We start from the raw sequence: 17,398 nt of genomic DNA on the forward strand, positions 1-17,398 counted from the left end.
CCAACTGCTGGCTTTGAAAAATACAGGCCGAAGACGGGCAGCAGCGTCTTCGGTGCGACAAAGCCAGCCATGCGGTCACCAACCCGCCTGCCCAGCGTGGTGACTATGGGCAAAACACATAAGTTCACGCTATTTTTGGCGTAAACTTGTGGAGGCCTATGTCCAGTAGTGGACTGTAAAGGCTGTAATGATGTAATGATGATCTTAATCTTAAATCTATTCAACCATTTTACCCTAAATTGATCACTAAAATCTACAGTTGAGTAAAACAATTTCTATGCGATTTTTCTCTTGGCGTATGTGTTAAAAAGAACAATAAAAAAAAAAAAAAAAAAAAAAAACATTAAAAATTGGACACAATTTTGTTTTGTATTTACTTAAAATATTCTTGTTCATAAATATTTCTAAAATTATCTGCATAAAGGTATTTGAACAGACATTCCGACACTTTCTAAAAGCAATCGTTTCTATCCACAGGGCATATTCCGGCTGGCATGTGAGCACGTGCTCCGTACGATGCGTCGTGGTCGTGAGACTCTTCTGACGCTCCTCGAAGCGTTCGTGTACGACCCCCTGGTGGAGTGGGGGGGCGGTCGCAAGAAGAGAGGTGCGAGGCATGTGCGTGCAGCGCGTGCTATGCTAGCCGTCAGGGTGCGAGAGCTTAAGCACACGGCTAATGAAGTCACGTAAGTTTATTTAGCTTAACTAGCAGAGGGATTATGATTAAATGTAAAGTATTATGAGCTAGTAAAATTCTTGAGAAGTAATCGTTGATATAATGACGAAGTTTTGTAGTAGTGTTGTAGTGTCGGAGGTACAAGGGGCAAGTGAAACGAATGACGTTCGATATTAGACTGTCTTTATTGTATTAGAATACTATCTTATATACGATTACACCACTACAGTGTAATCTGATAAGTTTTGACGAAGAGGCCAAATGGATGAAATTAAAAACATGGATTATCAGCGAAACGTTTTGCAAGTCGAGATCGATACTAGCACAAATACTCAATTTTCAAATTCTAGCCAGCTAGCTTAAGATTTAGTTTTGTTAATTCTCTCTCAAGAACCTCAGCAGGAATTAGTGACACATGTACATAAATTTATATAAGGTGTTCTGAAGTAAAACATTTTATTTTGTTATAATAAATTAATTTGACTCAGAATTGTGCAATTTAAAGATCGTTAAGAATTACCGTTAATACTTACCAATTTTTTAAGCACATCCACATATAGCATATATAGAAAAAAGATAGAATGTATATCTTTTTTTATTTTATGCTATCATTAACATTGTCTTCGTCAGTCGGTTCATATTTAAATCACAAAACGCTGCATGACATAACGACCGTGAAGCAATGTCAACAGCTCTACGTCGCATGCAGCATTTAAAACATTAATGTACACACTTCCCAACTTGACTTTTATGCAATTTTTAATTTTTACACAAAAGATAACGGCTGAAATGTCACATTTCAATGCACGTTTAGATTCTTGTCTGCAGAAGGCTTCCTTTTTACTATCCATTATATTTTTATGTTATTCAAAGGATTTGGAAAGTATAGTGAAAGGATTAAGTGAATGATTCACTTAACGTTAAAACTAAACCTCTATACTATATAATATGTAACGTATCATGTACAAATATCCTTTTGTGGATGGGTGTATTAGGCAAGAATAAAGGATATCAAAAAGTGTTAGGTTTAGAGTTATAGTAAAGAGTTTAATCCACAATGTAACAAGTGTGCAGCTCCGTATAAATAAACGCTATCACAATTAACTATATATTAACGTTATGTGAAAGTGATGTGAAAAAAAGTTTGTTCCAGTTTGAACTAAAAATGAATTTCTAAAGAAATATGATTATGATTACAAAGTAGTAAAAGTAATTTAATTTCCTATAACTACGTTTTACCACTAACCCGTACTGACTTTGTAGTAACAGAAACCTTTAATAGTTTAATAAAAAAAGTAACAATTCATTCTTGACGTTTTTCTAGATTTACATCGTGGTTAAGATCAGTGATGAAACGGATAGCAGTTTGGCCGGATACCGGATACCGGATATTCGACCAACCATGTGGGCGAATAGCCGAATATCCGGCCGCTGGATATCCGGCAGAACTTAGATGTTTGGTGTATCGCACACACACACACTTGCCTTTCTTCCCGTGGGGGTCGTAAAAGGCGACCGAGGGATAAACCTAGCTCAAAACCATCAGGGTCCTGGGGAAGGAAACCTTCATTTGAAACCCGGAATAGGGTCTCCGTCAAGCATTCGTGGCATAGCTCTAAAATGCGAAAGACCCCTGCAGCCGAGCTGGCTCCATACGTATCGACTCGTCGTTCCTGTGGGCCTAGTCAGTGAGGTCGAGAAGGCAGCGCAGAACTTAGGCAACTCTGTGTTTTTCTGAAGAGTGTCCTAGGCGACAAAGTGTCTGTCTGACACTATCTAAATCGTCTGCAATAGATGGACTAAGGCTAATGATGATGATACTGAATTACTATCCGGTATCTGGCCGGATACTGAATACTATCCGGTATCCGGCCGGATAGTGAAAACAAGGCCGGATAGGCCGGATACCGGATAGTTACCGGATATCCGTTTCATCTCTAGTTAAAATTATAAACGGCAACCATCAATACAAAGTCTTACTGTCTTTGATACTGCGGTGCCATTGATTGTACCATGTTTACATTAATGTGTATTTAAATTGACACCAAACTTTAAAGACTGTTCACCGAATATACATACCTCTTCTTTTGCCATGGTTAACATTTTCTCTTTAAAGAAACCATGCTAGTTCACACATAAGTGACACATTGTATATTGCAGGAATAAAAAGAACGAAACAAAATAACACACCACTCTTCACACTTAGTAATGTTTAGAGTTACAGTAAATACAAGCGACATATCTCTACGAGTCGGTCCCTGTGTGAGAGTACGCTGTGTTAACACCCCGCCAGCCTCTCAACACAGATATTTATGGACTATGTTTTTACGAAACTAAATATGCTCCTTATAGTATGCGGTGGCTCCATGAATATTAACGAAACTGTCAGAAGGGTACATCACTTAAATTATGTATTGCAATTTTGAGTTAAACCCAAGATCCCAAATGTTTGTATGAAATTTATGCTCGTTGATGTAAGTTAAATATTGTTAGAGAAAACAATATGGGGTTATAATTTCATATTCACGTAGCTTACCATAAACTTTCGTTAATTAATAAGTTGTTAAGATAAATTTAACTACAAAATGTTATAAAACAGTTTAAAACAGTAATGGTTCGATATATTTACTATAAACCGGATACTTTACCCTATTTTAATATTCATGTAATGCGTTCTATTGTTAGGTTTTTTATCCAAACAATAATAATGGGATGTAAACAAATTTGAGACCGACGAGATGTCGATAATAATAAATAATTTACTCACTATAACAGGCAACTATTTTTGCGGCATACATTTGAATTATTGATAACATTGGGGATAAAACTTGCTGTCAATATTCATCAAACCGCAACAAGCTCTGATAACCTACTTTCACTTTATTACAGAGACCAACTTTTGGCGATACTTCCGGAGGTGACAGAGAGTGCAGATAAATGGTTAGAGGAAAACGAGGAACTAAAGGCCGTAGAGGCGAAACTTCAGATGTGTCATCAGCAGATGGCTCTCGTCAAAGAGATTGAAGCGTATGGAAACAACCTTAACGATCATCCGCTTTACGCCATTTCACAAAAATACACATCCTACAAACAAGCTAAAAACGCTGTAGACGACTCGATGAAAGCGCTTGTGAAAATTTTGAACGATTTTGATACACAGATAGAAAGTTTAGCAACAACTATTGAAGTATTAAACGGACCTCAATTAATGACGTGGGTTCAGGAGTTCTCTGGATCCAATGAAGACGAGGAACAGCCAATCTTCGAGCATATAAAAGAATTTTTAACAAACGCTGGACAAAGCTCAATGATATCCCAATGCGAGCAAGCAGAACAAGAACTGAACCAAAGCATGCAACAGACGAATCAACTCGTCAGGACCTGTCTAGAACTTCTGACACAGTATGTAGCCGTTTCGCAGTACTATCCCCAGAGTCAGACCGAGTACCATCGTTTAATGATGTTCCGCAAATATCTGGCGGCAGCCTTAGAAAGTAAATCACCAGAAGTGTGTCGTGAAGTATCCAATCAAGTGGCTGCCTTAGTGAATGCTGAATCCAATACGGTCGATTCTCAACAGATAGTTGCATACAACTATCGCCTGCAACAGATAAACACTGAAGCCACAGCAGTTCTCAACAAGTGCCTTGAAAGGCTTCAAGCGGAGGGAGGTCCCGATGCTGTTCTTTTAGCGCAGGAAGCATATATGGAGGCTAAAACTAATATCAGTAACTGGGTTCGGACGGAGGAGGGGGCTACATCAGCGTTGGAAAATGTTGTGATTGGCATGCTCTGTAACTTGAACAGACGTTATTTGATGTTGGAGAATGGAGCTCAAAGCGCTGGCGACTGTCTTGTGGACTTAACATCAAGGGAAGGGGAGTGGTTCCTGGACGATATGAGCTCTTTATCTATGCAAGCTGTCGAACTATTATCACTATTACCTTTGCAATCGGCCTCAGTCGAGGATGCCGCTTTACCAGTCGCTGTAGAATGCGTGAGAAACGCGAATCTTCTGCTTGCAGACTTGGTACAACTGAATTACAATTTCAGTACAATAATTTTACCGGAAGCTATAAAGAAAGTGCACTCGGAAGACCCCTCTGCACTGCTGATGATTAACGAATTGAATAATGTAATCCTGAATACACCGATACCTCTGAATGAACTACTGACGCAGTTGGAGATGCACTTCAGATATTTAGTCATGGATATGGAGGTAAGGCAAATTTAGTACTCGAAAATCTGTATTTAGAACTGTTTCCAATTTTCCATTTTTAATTTTTTATATGATATTTGTAGTAAAAACTTTGAAGAAATAATAATAATAAATATTTTTTTGTATTTTGAGGAAACATTTTTGTCAGATGTAGCAAACGTAACAGCTTTTTGATACACTATAATCGTCATCTAAGTGACATAGAAGAATTATTTATTCATAATTTACACATTTCTTATTCTTATGTGCCTAAACGCAGCCTAGCGCAAAGATGGAATAAGCTCTGAAATTTTTCCTATTTGGAGAAAGAAGCCTATGTATGTAAAATTCCACTGTTGGAAAATCAATCAATATTCCCAAATAAAGTCATTAAAACCATTAATTTACTAATATTTCTCACCCAGTCTCCAGCGTCAGGAGTACAGGTCATAGCCGCGGAGCTACGGTCGCGCTACGAGACCCTGCTATCATCATCACCAGAAAGTGAGAGCCAGTCAGCGGGACGCATGCTACTGATGGGCTTTAATGGGCTATTTGCAGCGGTAGAACTTCGGGCCAGAGAATTGGCTGACCACCTAGCAGCGCCAGTGCCTCCCGCCTGGCGTAAGATTGACCATATCAATGATGCTATGCATATGTCGGTCAGTGCCATGCTATAGTATTTATTATTTCAATAAAAATCACCAATAGATACATGTTAAAAAAGTTTCAATCTATACTAATATTATAAAGTTAAAAAGTAAGTTCAAATTTTAAAAAAAGTATATATATTTTTATATTGGATAGTCTATTTACCGAGAAAGGCTATTATATAGGCTAAGGGTATATAATATTTTAGTGTTTTTTTCTTAAATTAACGCGGGTGAAACCGGGGTGCACAACTAGTGAGTTATATATAATTGTTCTTAAAGGTACTACGCGCTTTAGACAAGCAAGTCTAATCTAAAATCTTCAAACATATGTTAAAAAATACAAAAAAAAGGAATGGATGGAAATTGATACTAATACTAGATAAGCTAAACGAACCGTTTTACAGTTATAATAACTGGGTATTTAAAATCATATTACAATTCCAATTATTTTTAAGGGCCAGTGTGCAAGAATTTTTAGTAAATGAAATAATCGTAAGAGATTTACTTAAGTCCAATAAGGCTAATATGTCGGTCATACATGGACAAGTACAAACCCCACTTGCATATAAAGTTTTAAAAGAAAAAAGTCCAAAAATCAAATCCTCGCATCATGTGTATATTAAATGCGGCGAAGTTATCATTACCTCTGAGGCTTCTACGGAAGAAATTTTTGAACCTTAATAATCTTTAGATGTTTTCTTATGATCGTAACTCTGTATTGAAGATATTTACACAATAAATGCTAAGCCTAAAGAAAAATATATTCTAGTATACTCAGAAGAAAAAAGTCTAATCCGATTCTGATCTCCCCTTTTTCCACATTTCAGGCGGCAATGCAAAGTCCGACTCTTCGCTCGGTCCTTGAAGATATCTTCATAGTTCGTCGCATCCAAACAGTTGCGGAAGTATTCGCCCTTTGTGCCCAACTGGCCTTTGCCTTCCGGGGAACTACCGCTAACAATACACCAGCTCCGAACACACTGGGGCTACACGATGATAACGCTCTCTGCAAACCTGTAAAGAGGTAAGCCTAGTTTTTTCTCGTGTTTCGAATGATTCGTGATCACACATGATGTTTGTAACATCCCACTGCTGTGCATAGGCCTCTTGCTCCATGTTGTAGAAGGACTGGAGCTTAATCTACCACGCTGCTCCACCACGGGTTGACGGATATGTTTTCTACTATGAGTAACGATCGCTATCACGTATTTATGATAACAACTAGGAACGACAGCTTAACGTTCTCTCCGAGGCACCAGTCCTTGTGGGGAGACCCACAAGGACAGACATTCAAACCGGAAATAAATATTTATACAAATATAAATATCCATCCCGAGCGGTAATAACCGAACTTGAAAACCGCCTCTGTTTCAGGTGCCCACGCGCACCACTACATCAGAGTGGTTGTTTTAGAATAAAGTCTAGATAATCCAGTGGGTTTATCTCGTAACTTGATCTATGGAGGTGTCCGTTTAACATCAGCCGGACACTTGATTGTTACCTTTTTAGTACAAAAAACGCGTGTGCAGGTTTACAGCTGAGTACGTGTCGCGTTGCGTGCTGGGCGTGCATTCAAAGGCCCTGGCAGCTGCGCTGTGTTTGTTACTGAGACGAGCGCATCTTGATCTTTCCGCTGAAGTCGAGCAGAAGGAGATAGGTGAGCTAATTTGGCACAACCTTTACTAGTTTTAGTTATTAAATGTTAGATAGATATAAGACCTCTAAAATATATATAAATGTATTGAAAAGTTTCCAATTATTAATTTGGCTTTTTCTTACTTGGTGCATGAAACCTAGTAGTTAGTTCAGCCTATTGCAGTCCACTGCTGGACATAGGCCTCACCAAGTTCGCGCCAGACATCCCGGTTTTTCGCAATCCTATGAATGAAAAAAAAGATGATATATATACATACATGAAAGCAATAAAAATAGATAATCAATATGGTGTTTAGTAGAAAAGGCTGAATGACTAATTTGGTAACGGTAATGGAAGATATCATGAAATCTATAGACAATAATACAATACAATCGGTTTACTATTTGTAGTGTTTTTGACCGATTATACAGACTTAGCTAAAGCTTTTGATGTTGTTGATTATAGTTTTTTAATACAAAAATTCTTCAAATTTGATACATAAAGATACTGACGAAAATTTCCTTAATATTGAAAGTTATTTGTAAAACAGAGAGAGGTTTGAGAAATCGAAGAGTTTATTGAATTCGGTAGCTCAGGGTCGAAACTTTGTCCTATTTTATTTGAAATTTTTATTTATACAAAATAGCAAAGGAGATGGGGACTTGTGGGCCAAAATGTAATGAGTAGAGATATTGTTTAAAAAATTGGTCATATTTTTTTATTTTAAAATATAAAATATCAGCTCAATTCTGAATCTAGAAGCGGAGAAAATTGAGAAAGATAGTTTTCATCAAATTATTTGGGTATCGATTCCACTATAATCGATTACAGAATTCAAAAAGAAAATGTTTGCACTAGTTAATTAACTCAAGATATTTAGATGCATAATTAAAGCCGTAAACAATAATGTGCATTTAAATAAAGTTACATTACTATCGAAAATATCAATTTATATTTGATAAACCAAAATAATTATCGATTTCGTATCGATTTAAAATAAATCATATTTTTAATGACAGTTTTGACAGCTTACTAACAGTAATACTGTGTCCGTCACTCGTTTCGTGTTTACTGTTTTCCGATGCATTCTGAGTCCATTCCTGATATTTATTTATCGTTTCAAGTGTATATCAATATTTGTAATGAGTTTTCAAACAGTTTTTACTAAATATAACATTTTATTGTAGCAGTAATGTTATATTTTACTAAATATAACATTACTGCTACAAGAACTTAGTGATCGGGTTTTTTATAGACATTGTAACGTAACCTCACTTTACAAAAAGTCTAATAACTCCACTCTCAGATAGCCAAAATATAGATAATTTTTAGCGAGGGACCAATAAGCCTTAATACATTAATTGATACCATTTTCATTTCATTACATTTTGGTCCAAGAATGTATGGAATCGTATCCATCTCCTTTAAACTCTACACAGATGACCTTATTTAAGAACATAAAACTATTGAAGACTAAGAACAAGAGGTGTTCAGAAAATCATATAAGAGTCTTAAATGTAATAGCATAATATCTAGTACAAAAATAACAAATATTGATTTTAAATACAGTGCAAACGATAACGCTCTTAAAAAAGTCTCTCAGATACGACATTTATGTATTATCGCTGACGCGAAAATGAGTTTTAATCCGCACACAGACGACACGTAAGCGAAGCAGCGCAGACGTGAACACTCGTGTAGCGTCCTTGATTGACTCTACACACTTTTTACTCGTTAATAGGAAATAAAAACCGAATCACAATTAATTAAGTAAATTAATTTATCGATCTCTTGATAATGATCAAACGACCCGGTGTGCGAGCACGCGCGATCGCCTCGATAGATCGAAACGTACTAAATAATTATTATATTAATAACTAATTTATTTAATAAATTCGCCGATTCGCAAATAGGCTAATGTACGACTCGGTTCGTACAACTCGCAACGAGGTAGATAAAGTTTCAGCCACTGGCCCGCAGGTGCGTCGTGGAGCGTGACGCTGGAGTCGCTGTGCGAGAAGGCGCGCGCGGCGCGGGGCGCGGCGGCGGGGCGCGACGTGCGCGCCGCGGCGCTGGCGGGCGCGCTGCAGGCCAGCCGCGCGCGCCTGCAGCGCGCCGCGCACGCCGAGCGCGGCGCCGAGCGCGCGCGTGCCGCCGCCCGCGCCGCGCGCCTGCGCGCTGCCGCGCACGCGCACCTCCACGCCGAGGTACGCCCGCCCAGCGACAACGGGCATTCTTTTTTTTGTCACTAGAGCGGCAAACAAGCGTACGGGCTCACCTGATGGTAAGCGATTACCGTAGCTTATAGACGCCTGCAACACCAGAAGCGTCGCAAGCGCGTTGCCGACCCAATCCCCCCAGGAGCTCTGGTCACCTTACTCACCAACAGGAATACAATACTGCTTGAAAACAACATTATTTTGCTGTAATCTGTAAGGTCGAGATACTACCCCAGTCGGGCTGCTCCATATTTTAAGCAAGAAATTCCTGTTGTGCCCTACCTCAGTTAAATTCACGATAACGACAGTGGGATGACCCACAAGGACGTCCAAACCGGAAACGAATATTTATACTAATACATATATCCGTCCCGGAAGGGAATCGGACCCGCAAATCGGCGGTGTTTTAGGCGGTCATAACTCGCGTCATGTAAAAATAACGCTGAAAGAAACTGGAGGGGATGTGTTTGCGCATGGGTATACTCGGACACGAAAGTACTACTCTTTTATTTTTTAATTAGGCTTTCACTCGCGGCTTCGTTTTATGGTTATTGGTAGGTATATTAAAATATACTAGAAATACCTGTGCGAACAATTCGCACTAAATGAATATAATAATTATCACTTTACAAAATTATAATTTTTTTTAAACAAAAGCAATAACATTTTTTTTGTTATTGAAATAACATATTCAAAAATATTAATTATCTTTGCTCTCGAAATTTGAGTTTTAATAGTTTTTGTGTTAAAAATAATAAATTGATATTTGTTTTTAGTTATATAAGTAGTAAATGGAGTTGTGAAAGTGAATAATAAATGCGAGAAAAACGTGAATTAGGATTGACAGGGGTTTGTTTACCAAATAAGACTGTTCCAAAAAAAGTAAACAGCAGAGAAAAGTTTTTTTCAAAAGTTGGCAAGACTGCAAATCGCCTTTGCGCATCTTGACAGCCAGCGTTCTTTTTACATGACGCAAATTATACGTTATAAATCATTTTTCTCACTTCTCTATGTAAAACTATTTCGTAATTTAAAACTTTTATGCGCGATAGTATTTTGAATCGACGTCGAACTGTCCAACCAATAGCACACCATGCGGCGCGTGATACACACGCCCCGCGCCCCACCTCATACCACCAAAGAGACCGATAAATCGCCTTTAAGCTGTCCCTCCGGTACACCCCTCCTGACCCACCGCTGGCCCGCAGGTGCTGAACAGCGCCCAGGACCCCAGCGGGGCGCTGTCCCGGCGCGCGCGGGAGTTGTTGGCAGCTTTGGAGAAACTACAAGCCGCACTCGACAAAACTCAGGCTCTCGTCTCTGCTGCGCACCAGAGGTAACGTATATATATTTTGTATAGCTTTAGTTCATCGCTGTGTCATTTAGGTTAGGACTGTTGATAAAATATCGATATATCGAAATACCGATATTTATTACTAATTAATTATTCGACGCCGCGTTGGCGCAACGGTTACAGTCATGGATTGTATCTGTTGCGCTGGCGGTTGCGGATTCGATCCCCGCACATGACAAACATTTGTATTGGCCATACAGGTGTTTGCCATGATCTGGATGTTTGTACAGTCCTTGTGGGTCTCCCCACCGTGCCTCGGAGAGCATGTTAAGCCGTAGGTCCCGGTTGTTATCATGTATACCTGATAGCGATCGCTACTCATAGTAGGGAATATATCCGCCAACTCGCATTGGAGCAGCGTGGTGGATTAAGCTCTGATCCTTCTCCTACAGGGGGAAGAGGCCTATGCCCAGTGGGATATTACAGGTTGAAACGTAATATCGGTATTTCGATATTTATTTTTTTGAACGATAATCGATAATTCGATATTGATATTTAAATATCGACACTCGATATTTTGAAGTAAAACTTCTTTACACAAGCTTGTCTTGGGGAGTAAACTGAGAAATACGTGTTGAGAGTGTTACAAAAAGTGTGATCGGGCGAGGCAAATGCATTTCCTTTTTCTTTTCATGTTGTCACGTTTCGTATACTTGAGACACGGTGCAGGTCTATATCTAAAGAAGTTTTACTTCAGTCGTGTGGTCTAAAGCATAGTTGTTTTAATTTGAATGCGGAACTGAAACTCGATCTGCCCCGCTCCAGACTGAAGTGGGGCGCCGGCGCCAACCCGGCGCTGCGCGGCGTGGTGCGCGCGCTGGAGGGCGGCTGGGGCGCCCGCAGCGCGCGCGCGCAGCGCCTGGCCGGCGCCGCCGCGGCCCTGGCGCCGCACGCGCGCGCCGCGCTGGCGCTCAGCGCCTCGCCGGCCGCGCGCCTCGCCCGCGCCGCCCGCGCCCGCGCGCATGCGCGCTCCGCTCGCGCCGCGCTCGCGCACTGGGAGAAGGTACGCACGAGGGGAAACATCTTAATTAAGGGTTTATAAAACGTCATACTAACTAATGTCAAATAGCAGGTGCTAAAATTTACTATGAATGAAAATCTAAAAAACACCAAAATACCTTATATGATGTTTTTTATTTCAATTTAATTATAATTATAATTGTATATTATTTGTCTATGGCAGGCATGCTCGCTGGCGCAGAAGTATTCGCTTGAAGTGTCGCCAGTGGAAGAGTCACTCATGGAAATGCTACACCCGGAAGGAAACATCGACTCGCAATGGGTACTTCATAAAATAATTTGTATACTTCGTTCATTAGTAAAAGTTCTTGATCACTCGACTGACTGAAATCATATCAAAATGACAAGAAAAGCTACTTCATTCTAGTAGGCTTCAAGAGCACTTTTATTCAAATTAAAATTATTTTTAACTTTAATAAATTAATTATAGGTGATGTAATGTTAACTCTGATTTGAAATGTAGCGTATGCAAAAAAATCGGTAAGAAGATTCGCTACTACTTTTTAAAAAAGTATGTGTCATCTCCGACGCACGACTGGAGTTCACTTCTTCAGATCGACTGTCTAAATAGGCACAAAAAAACTTACTAGTCTAAGAAAAAAAATAATACCATATTAAATTCTAAATAAACGAATCAAGTAACGCCATCTATCGATCGATGGGGTTATTAGAAACGTAACAAAGTCATTCGTTCAGTAAATTTTATTTCTTATATTTTGTTTTCATATCGGGGGTCTTATATGAAAATCGATTTTTGAGGAGTAAACTTCAAAATATTTAAAAATATCTCCTATGTAATATGGCGCTATTAAATCCATATATTTTTGTAATTAGTTTCATTAGCTACTAACCTCAGATGGTTTCCCGCAGGTGGGCAATGTGTCGGCACTAGTGCGCGAAACGGCAAACGCTCTGAGCGAAGCGCGCACCCGCGCAGACGCCGATGTCCAACGCGCTGCAGTGCGCGTGCGCGCCGCCGGCGCTGCGCTGCGCGGCGCTGCGGCGGCGCGCGAGGCGCTGCACGCGGAGCTGGCGGGGCCGCTGCGGGCGCTGCGGACCCTGCAGGAGGTACCCTGCGAGCTGTCTTGTTAACCACGTGACATTGTCTATTTACCACGTGACATCCTTTAGCTTTTTTGACCCCTCATCCCTTTTTCTATTTGTGTCTATATTTCAAATTTAAAGGTTGAAAATCGCGCTTTTAACTAAAAAATACATTCGATATATCGAATTTTTTTTTTTTTTTTTTATTTCACGAGGTCGGCAAACAAGCGTACGGCTCACCTGATGGTAAGCGATTACCGTAGCTTATAGACGCCTGCAATACCAGAAGCATCGCAAGCGCATTGCCGACCCAATCCCCAATCCCCCCCAGGAGCTCTGGTCACCTAAATCGATATGAGATCGATATCGAATATGAGATATATTGTGTCTTCCCTCGCCCCCGTCCCCTAACCCGTGTCACGTGGTACACCGTGGTTACGCGGTACTTTGGCGCAGGGCGAGGGCCCGGCGGCGCAGTTCGCGCAGGCGTGGCGCTGGGCGAGCGAGGCGCTGGGCGGCGCGGCGGCGGAGCCGGCCGGCGAGGCGCGCGTGCGGGCCGCCGCCGCGCACGCGCGCGCGCTGGCCGCCGCGCTGCCGGCCCTAAGGGACGCGCTGCTCGAGTGAGTCGCCGCTCCTGCCCTCCGTACGGATAACTTAAGCGCACGGCTCGCCCGGAGGTCAATGACCTTCGTAGCTTATAGACGTCCGGCAACAAGCCCAGAGGACCAGGAACTCTGGCCGCCTTTCTCACTACAGGACCACAGTACTATTCGAAAGCTACTATATTACGCTGCGCTCTTTTTAACCTACTTCAAAAAAAGATGAAGTTACTCAATTCGACCGTATATATATATAATATATATATATATATTATATTTATGTTCGGCAATAACTTCGTCGTTTATGAACCGATTTTAATAATTCTTTTTTTGTTGGAAAAAGGATATCCCTGATGTGGTACCATAACAAGGAAAACAGGTACTGATTTATTTATTTATTATAATAATTAAAACGGTTTACACCAGTTACATTAATTACTAAGAGAAACACAAAACATAAACATAAAAACAGCAATCAGATAATTATACAACAAATAGAACTAAAAGAAAAAAGAAAAAAAAAACAAAATTGAAAAAGAAAAATACATACTATGATGGGATAATGATGATGGGATCCCAGAGAAATCGAGGGAAACTCTTGAAAATCCGCATAACTTTTTACTGGGTGTACCGATTTTGATGATTTTTAAGTTAATGAAAAGGTGATGTTGATCATGTGGTCTCATTTAAATTTCATCGAGATCTTATTAAAACTTTTGGAGTAATCTTTGATAATGCGTATTTACTGGACTATTTTTTTCATCTACCTACGTTGTATTACCTGTCGATATAATTAAAATCGATTTTTTTTTTCGTTTGCCTACAAACACAATTATGTAATGTTGAGGTACTTCCCCAGACGCGCTGTTCTAGATATTGAACACGATATATCCTAACATGTCCCACCTCAATGAATTTGCCTGACGGTAGTAACTTTACAGTTTTATTCGTTTCAGTATTTATTTAGTAACTAATTATTTTTAAATTTATACATAGATACCAGTAAAAAATGTATTATACTTATGTTTCAGATTGCCAGGAGGCTCAGAGAGTGCAAAGAAACTGACTCGTCAGACCGCTTTAGGCGCACGCACACCTGTTAAACACGGTATGTATGATAATATATATGTACTAGCTGACCCCGCAAACGTTATTTTGCCATATATGTTATTAATCTCTTAATCCCCCCCTCCCCTTTGTAACTTAGGGGTATGAAAAATAGATGTTGTTCAATTCTCAGACCTCAATATGCACACAAATATTCATGAGAATCGATCAAGCCGTTTCGGAAGAGTTTAACTACAAACCCTGCGACACGAGAATTTTATATATTCGATTTATATTTCTCATACCACTATGATGCCTAGCCAAATTAACCTTTGAATCGCTAGCTCGATGCTAAGCCTTTCGAATTTCAAGAAACCCATAGTTTAGTCATAAGAAAAACCTCCGGCTGGGAGTTTATTTCAAGACCGTACCGCTCACAGACGACAGTCTATAACTAATAATAAGTCAGGAACTAACTTTGCTCGCGACAACATCCGCGTAAAATAGTGACTATATGCTCAACGTCATTCTTTAAATTGGCATAACTTTTTTATTGATCAACCGATTGACATGAAATAAATACTAAATGTTAAGCTAAGCTTGCCACAATATAAAAACCATCAATCATTTTTTTTGGGTGATATTTGCGTTGATAATGATCCAAATAATATTTTTTCTCATACATCTTAAATGTACAGACAGCGACACATTTACATTTACCGTTACATTTTTATTATATGTATTGATCACATTGTACTCAATTATTCAGGATCTAAGGTTTGAAGGTAAATACCCTACTGCTGGTGAATAGATAGAATATAATCATAATGAAATCAACTAGCTTGGCTTCCCTACTAATTTTCGTTGCCAGCCAAGTCTTTTTTTTACAAGTGAATTTAAAACGGTTTTACTAAAAATCTCTCGAAATGGTAAAAAATGTTTTATGGAATTGTAGAGCAGCATAGTGAATAAGATTTTCTTAGTAGGGAACGAACCAATTCGTGTATTGAATTGGACTAATTTATCCTTATCCCATTGGAACACTTGGGGCAGAGAACAATCAACTTTGGACACAGTCATGTTCTTCGCGACTATCTCACAACTGAACACACAGAAACAGTGTTGAGGATAACACAGAACCTTCCGGGACTTCAGTATTTCATCTGCAACCACAATTATACGTCTGTCAGATAAAAAGTTAGCCTTTGCGAAATCGCCGGGCAATTCGTAATTTTGTAACTTCTATAGAAAATAATTTCCAAACGGAATCTTGAATAGTTCATTAGTTTTTCGGTACGGTTCAACCGCACACACACACACATATCGCCCAATCAGCATTTTTCATCATCATCATACAGCGCGCTCGTGAGCTCATTCATAGCCTTTAAATATTATAAAATATAGTTACACTTTTATCTTTAGTTTTTATATCTTTTATTTTACAATAATCAGCAGCGACAAGTTAGGTGTAACATACATCTTTTGGTCCTTCGAGCCGGATTTAAACCAGTAACTTATGGAGAGCCGACTTTCGTGGGTTAATTTAGGTCGATCACATTTAGCTTTACTCATCCATTGACGGGTGATATCTTTGGTAAAACTACGTTTTGAGGTTATGATGCCAGTAAAATTTACTGCAGACCATGGTCTTAAATACATTTTTACTGCACTGCCGCTTCAGGAATATTACATTATAATGTCTTAACTCGTTAGAAGTTAATGGATCTTGTTTTAATTTGTTGAAAGTTCGAATGGTTTTGCTGCGTCATAGATACGCCTCAATACCTCGTTTTATTGCCAGTTGATAAGACATAACTGCAAAGAAATCAGGCAACTTAGGTGTCAATAGAATCGGTTTCTTTGTCATAGTCCATAAATGCCAAACACAAGGGAAGCGGTGGAAGCAAGGTTGGCTGTCTGCTACAGTATGCTGCATCTATGTCTCTAGCTTCAGTAGTTTGTCAACCAATCAATCACTCAGTTGGCCAGTTCGGAACGGACAGAATGAAGCGACATTGGTTATTTATGTGTAAAAAATGATACATTTTTGTGCAGCGGGTGAGCAGCGAAGTGCCACCGGGGCGGGCGTGTGGAAGCGCGTGCGGCTGAAGTTGGAGGCGCGGGACGTGCCCGCGCGCCGCGCGCACCACGACCAGGTGACGCACATACACGCACACACACACACACACACACAGGGGCGGGCGTGTGGAAGCGCGTGCGGCTGAAGTTGGAGGCGCGGGACGTGCCCGCGCGCCGCGCGCACCACGACCAGGTGACGCACACACACGCACATACACACGCACATAACACACACACACAGGGGCGGGCGTGTGGAAGCGCGTGCGGCTGAAGTTGGAGGCGCGGGACGTGCCCGCGCGCCGCGCGCACCACGACCAGGTGACGCACACACACGCACATACACACGCACATAACACACACACACAGGGGCGGGCGTGTGGAAGCGCGTGCGGCTGAAGTTGGAGGCGCGGGACGTGCCCGCGCGCCGCGCGCACCACGACCAGGTGACGTACACACACACACACACACACACACACACACACACACACAGGGGCGGGCGTGTGGAAGCGCGTGCGGCTGAAGTTGGAGGCGCGGGACGTGCCCGCGCGCCGCGCGCACCACGACCAGGTGACGCACACACACGCACATACACACGCACATAACACACACACACAGGGGCGGGCGTGTGGAAGCGCGTGCGGCTGAAGTTGGAGGCGCGGGACGTGCCCGCGCGCCGCGCGCACCACGACCAGGTGACGCACACACACGCACATACACACGCACATAACACACACACACAGGGGCGGGCGTGTGGAAGCGCGTGCGGCTGAAGTTGGAGGCGCGGGACGTGCCCGCGCGCCGCGCGCACCACGACCAGGTGACGTACACACACACACACACACACACACACACACACACACACACAGGGGCGGG

General features: G+C 41.0%; 1 protein-coding gene and 1 long non-coding RNA gene across 2 annotated transcripts; both read left to right on the plus strand.

Moving 5' to 3' along the window:
- The first annotated feature begins 516 nt into the window (after positions 1-516).
- Positions 517-12,848, plus strand: LOC123659454 (serine/threonine-protein kinase SMG1-like). Its single transcript, XM_045594669.1, has 10 exons — positions 517-686; positions 3,566-4,895; positions 5,300-5,536; positions 6,355-6,551; positions 7,057-7,184; positions 9,144-9,370; positions 10,591-10,718; positions 11,502-11,739; positions 11,920-12,018; positions 12,627-12,848. The coding sequence occupies exons 1-10, from the start codon at positions 517-519 to the stop codon at positions 12,846-12,848; spliced, it is 2,976 nt and encodes a 991-aa protein (XP_045450625.1).
- A 516-nt stretch (positions 12,849-13,364) lies between these two features.
- On the plus strand, positions 13,365-16,561 carry LOC123659355. The gene is made up of 3 exons (XR_006744016.1): positions 13,365-13,420; positions 14,431-14,507; positions 16,502-16,561. It is a non-coding gene; the product is annotated as an uncharacterized LOC123659355 (long non-coding RNA).
- The last annotated feature ends 837 nt before the right edge of the window (positions 16,562-17,398 follow it).

This window comes from Melitaea cinxia, chromosome 14 (assembly GCF_905220565.1).
Source record: "Melitaea cinxia chromosome 14, ilMelCinx1.1, whole genome shotgun sequence".
Taxonomy (NCBI): Eukaryota; Metazoa; Arthropoda; class Insecta; order Lepidoptera; family Nymphalidae; genus Melitaea; species Melitaea cinxia.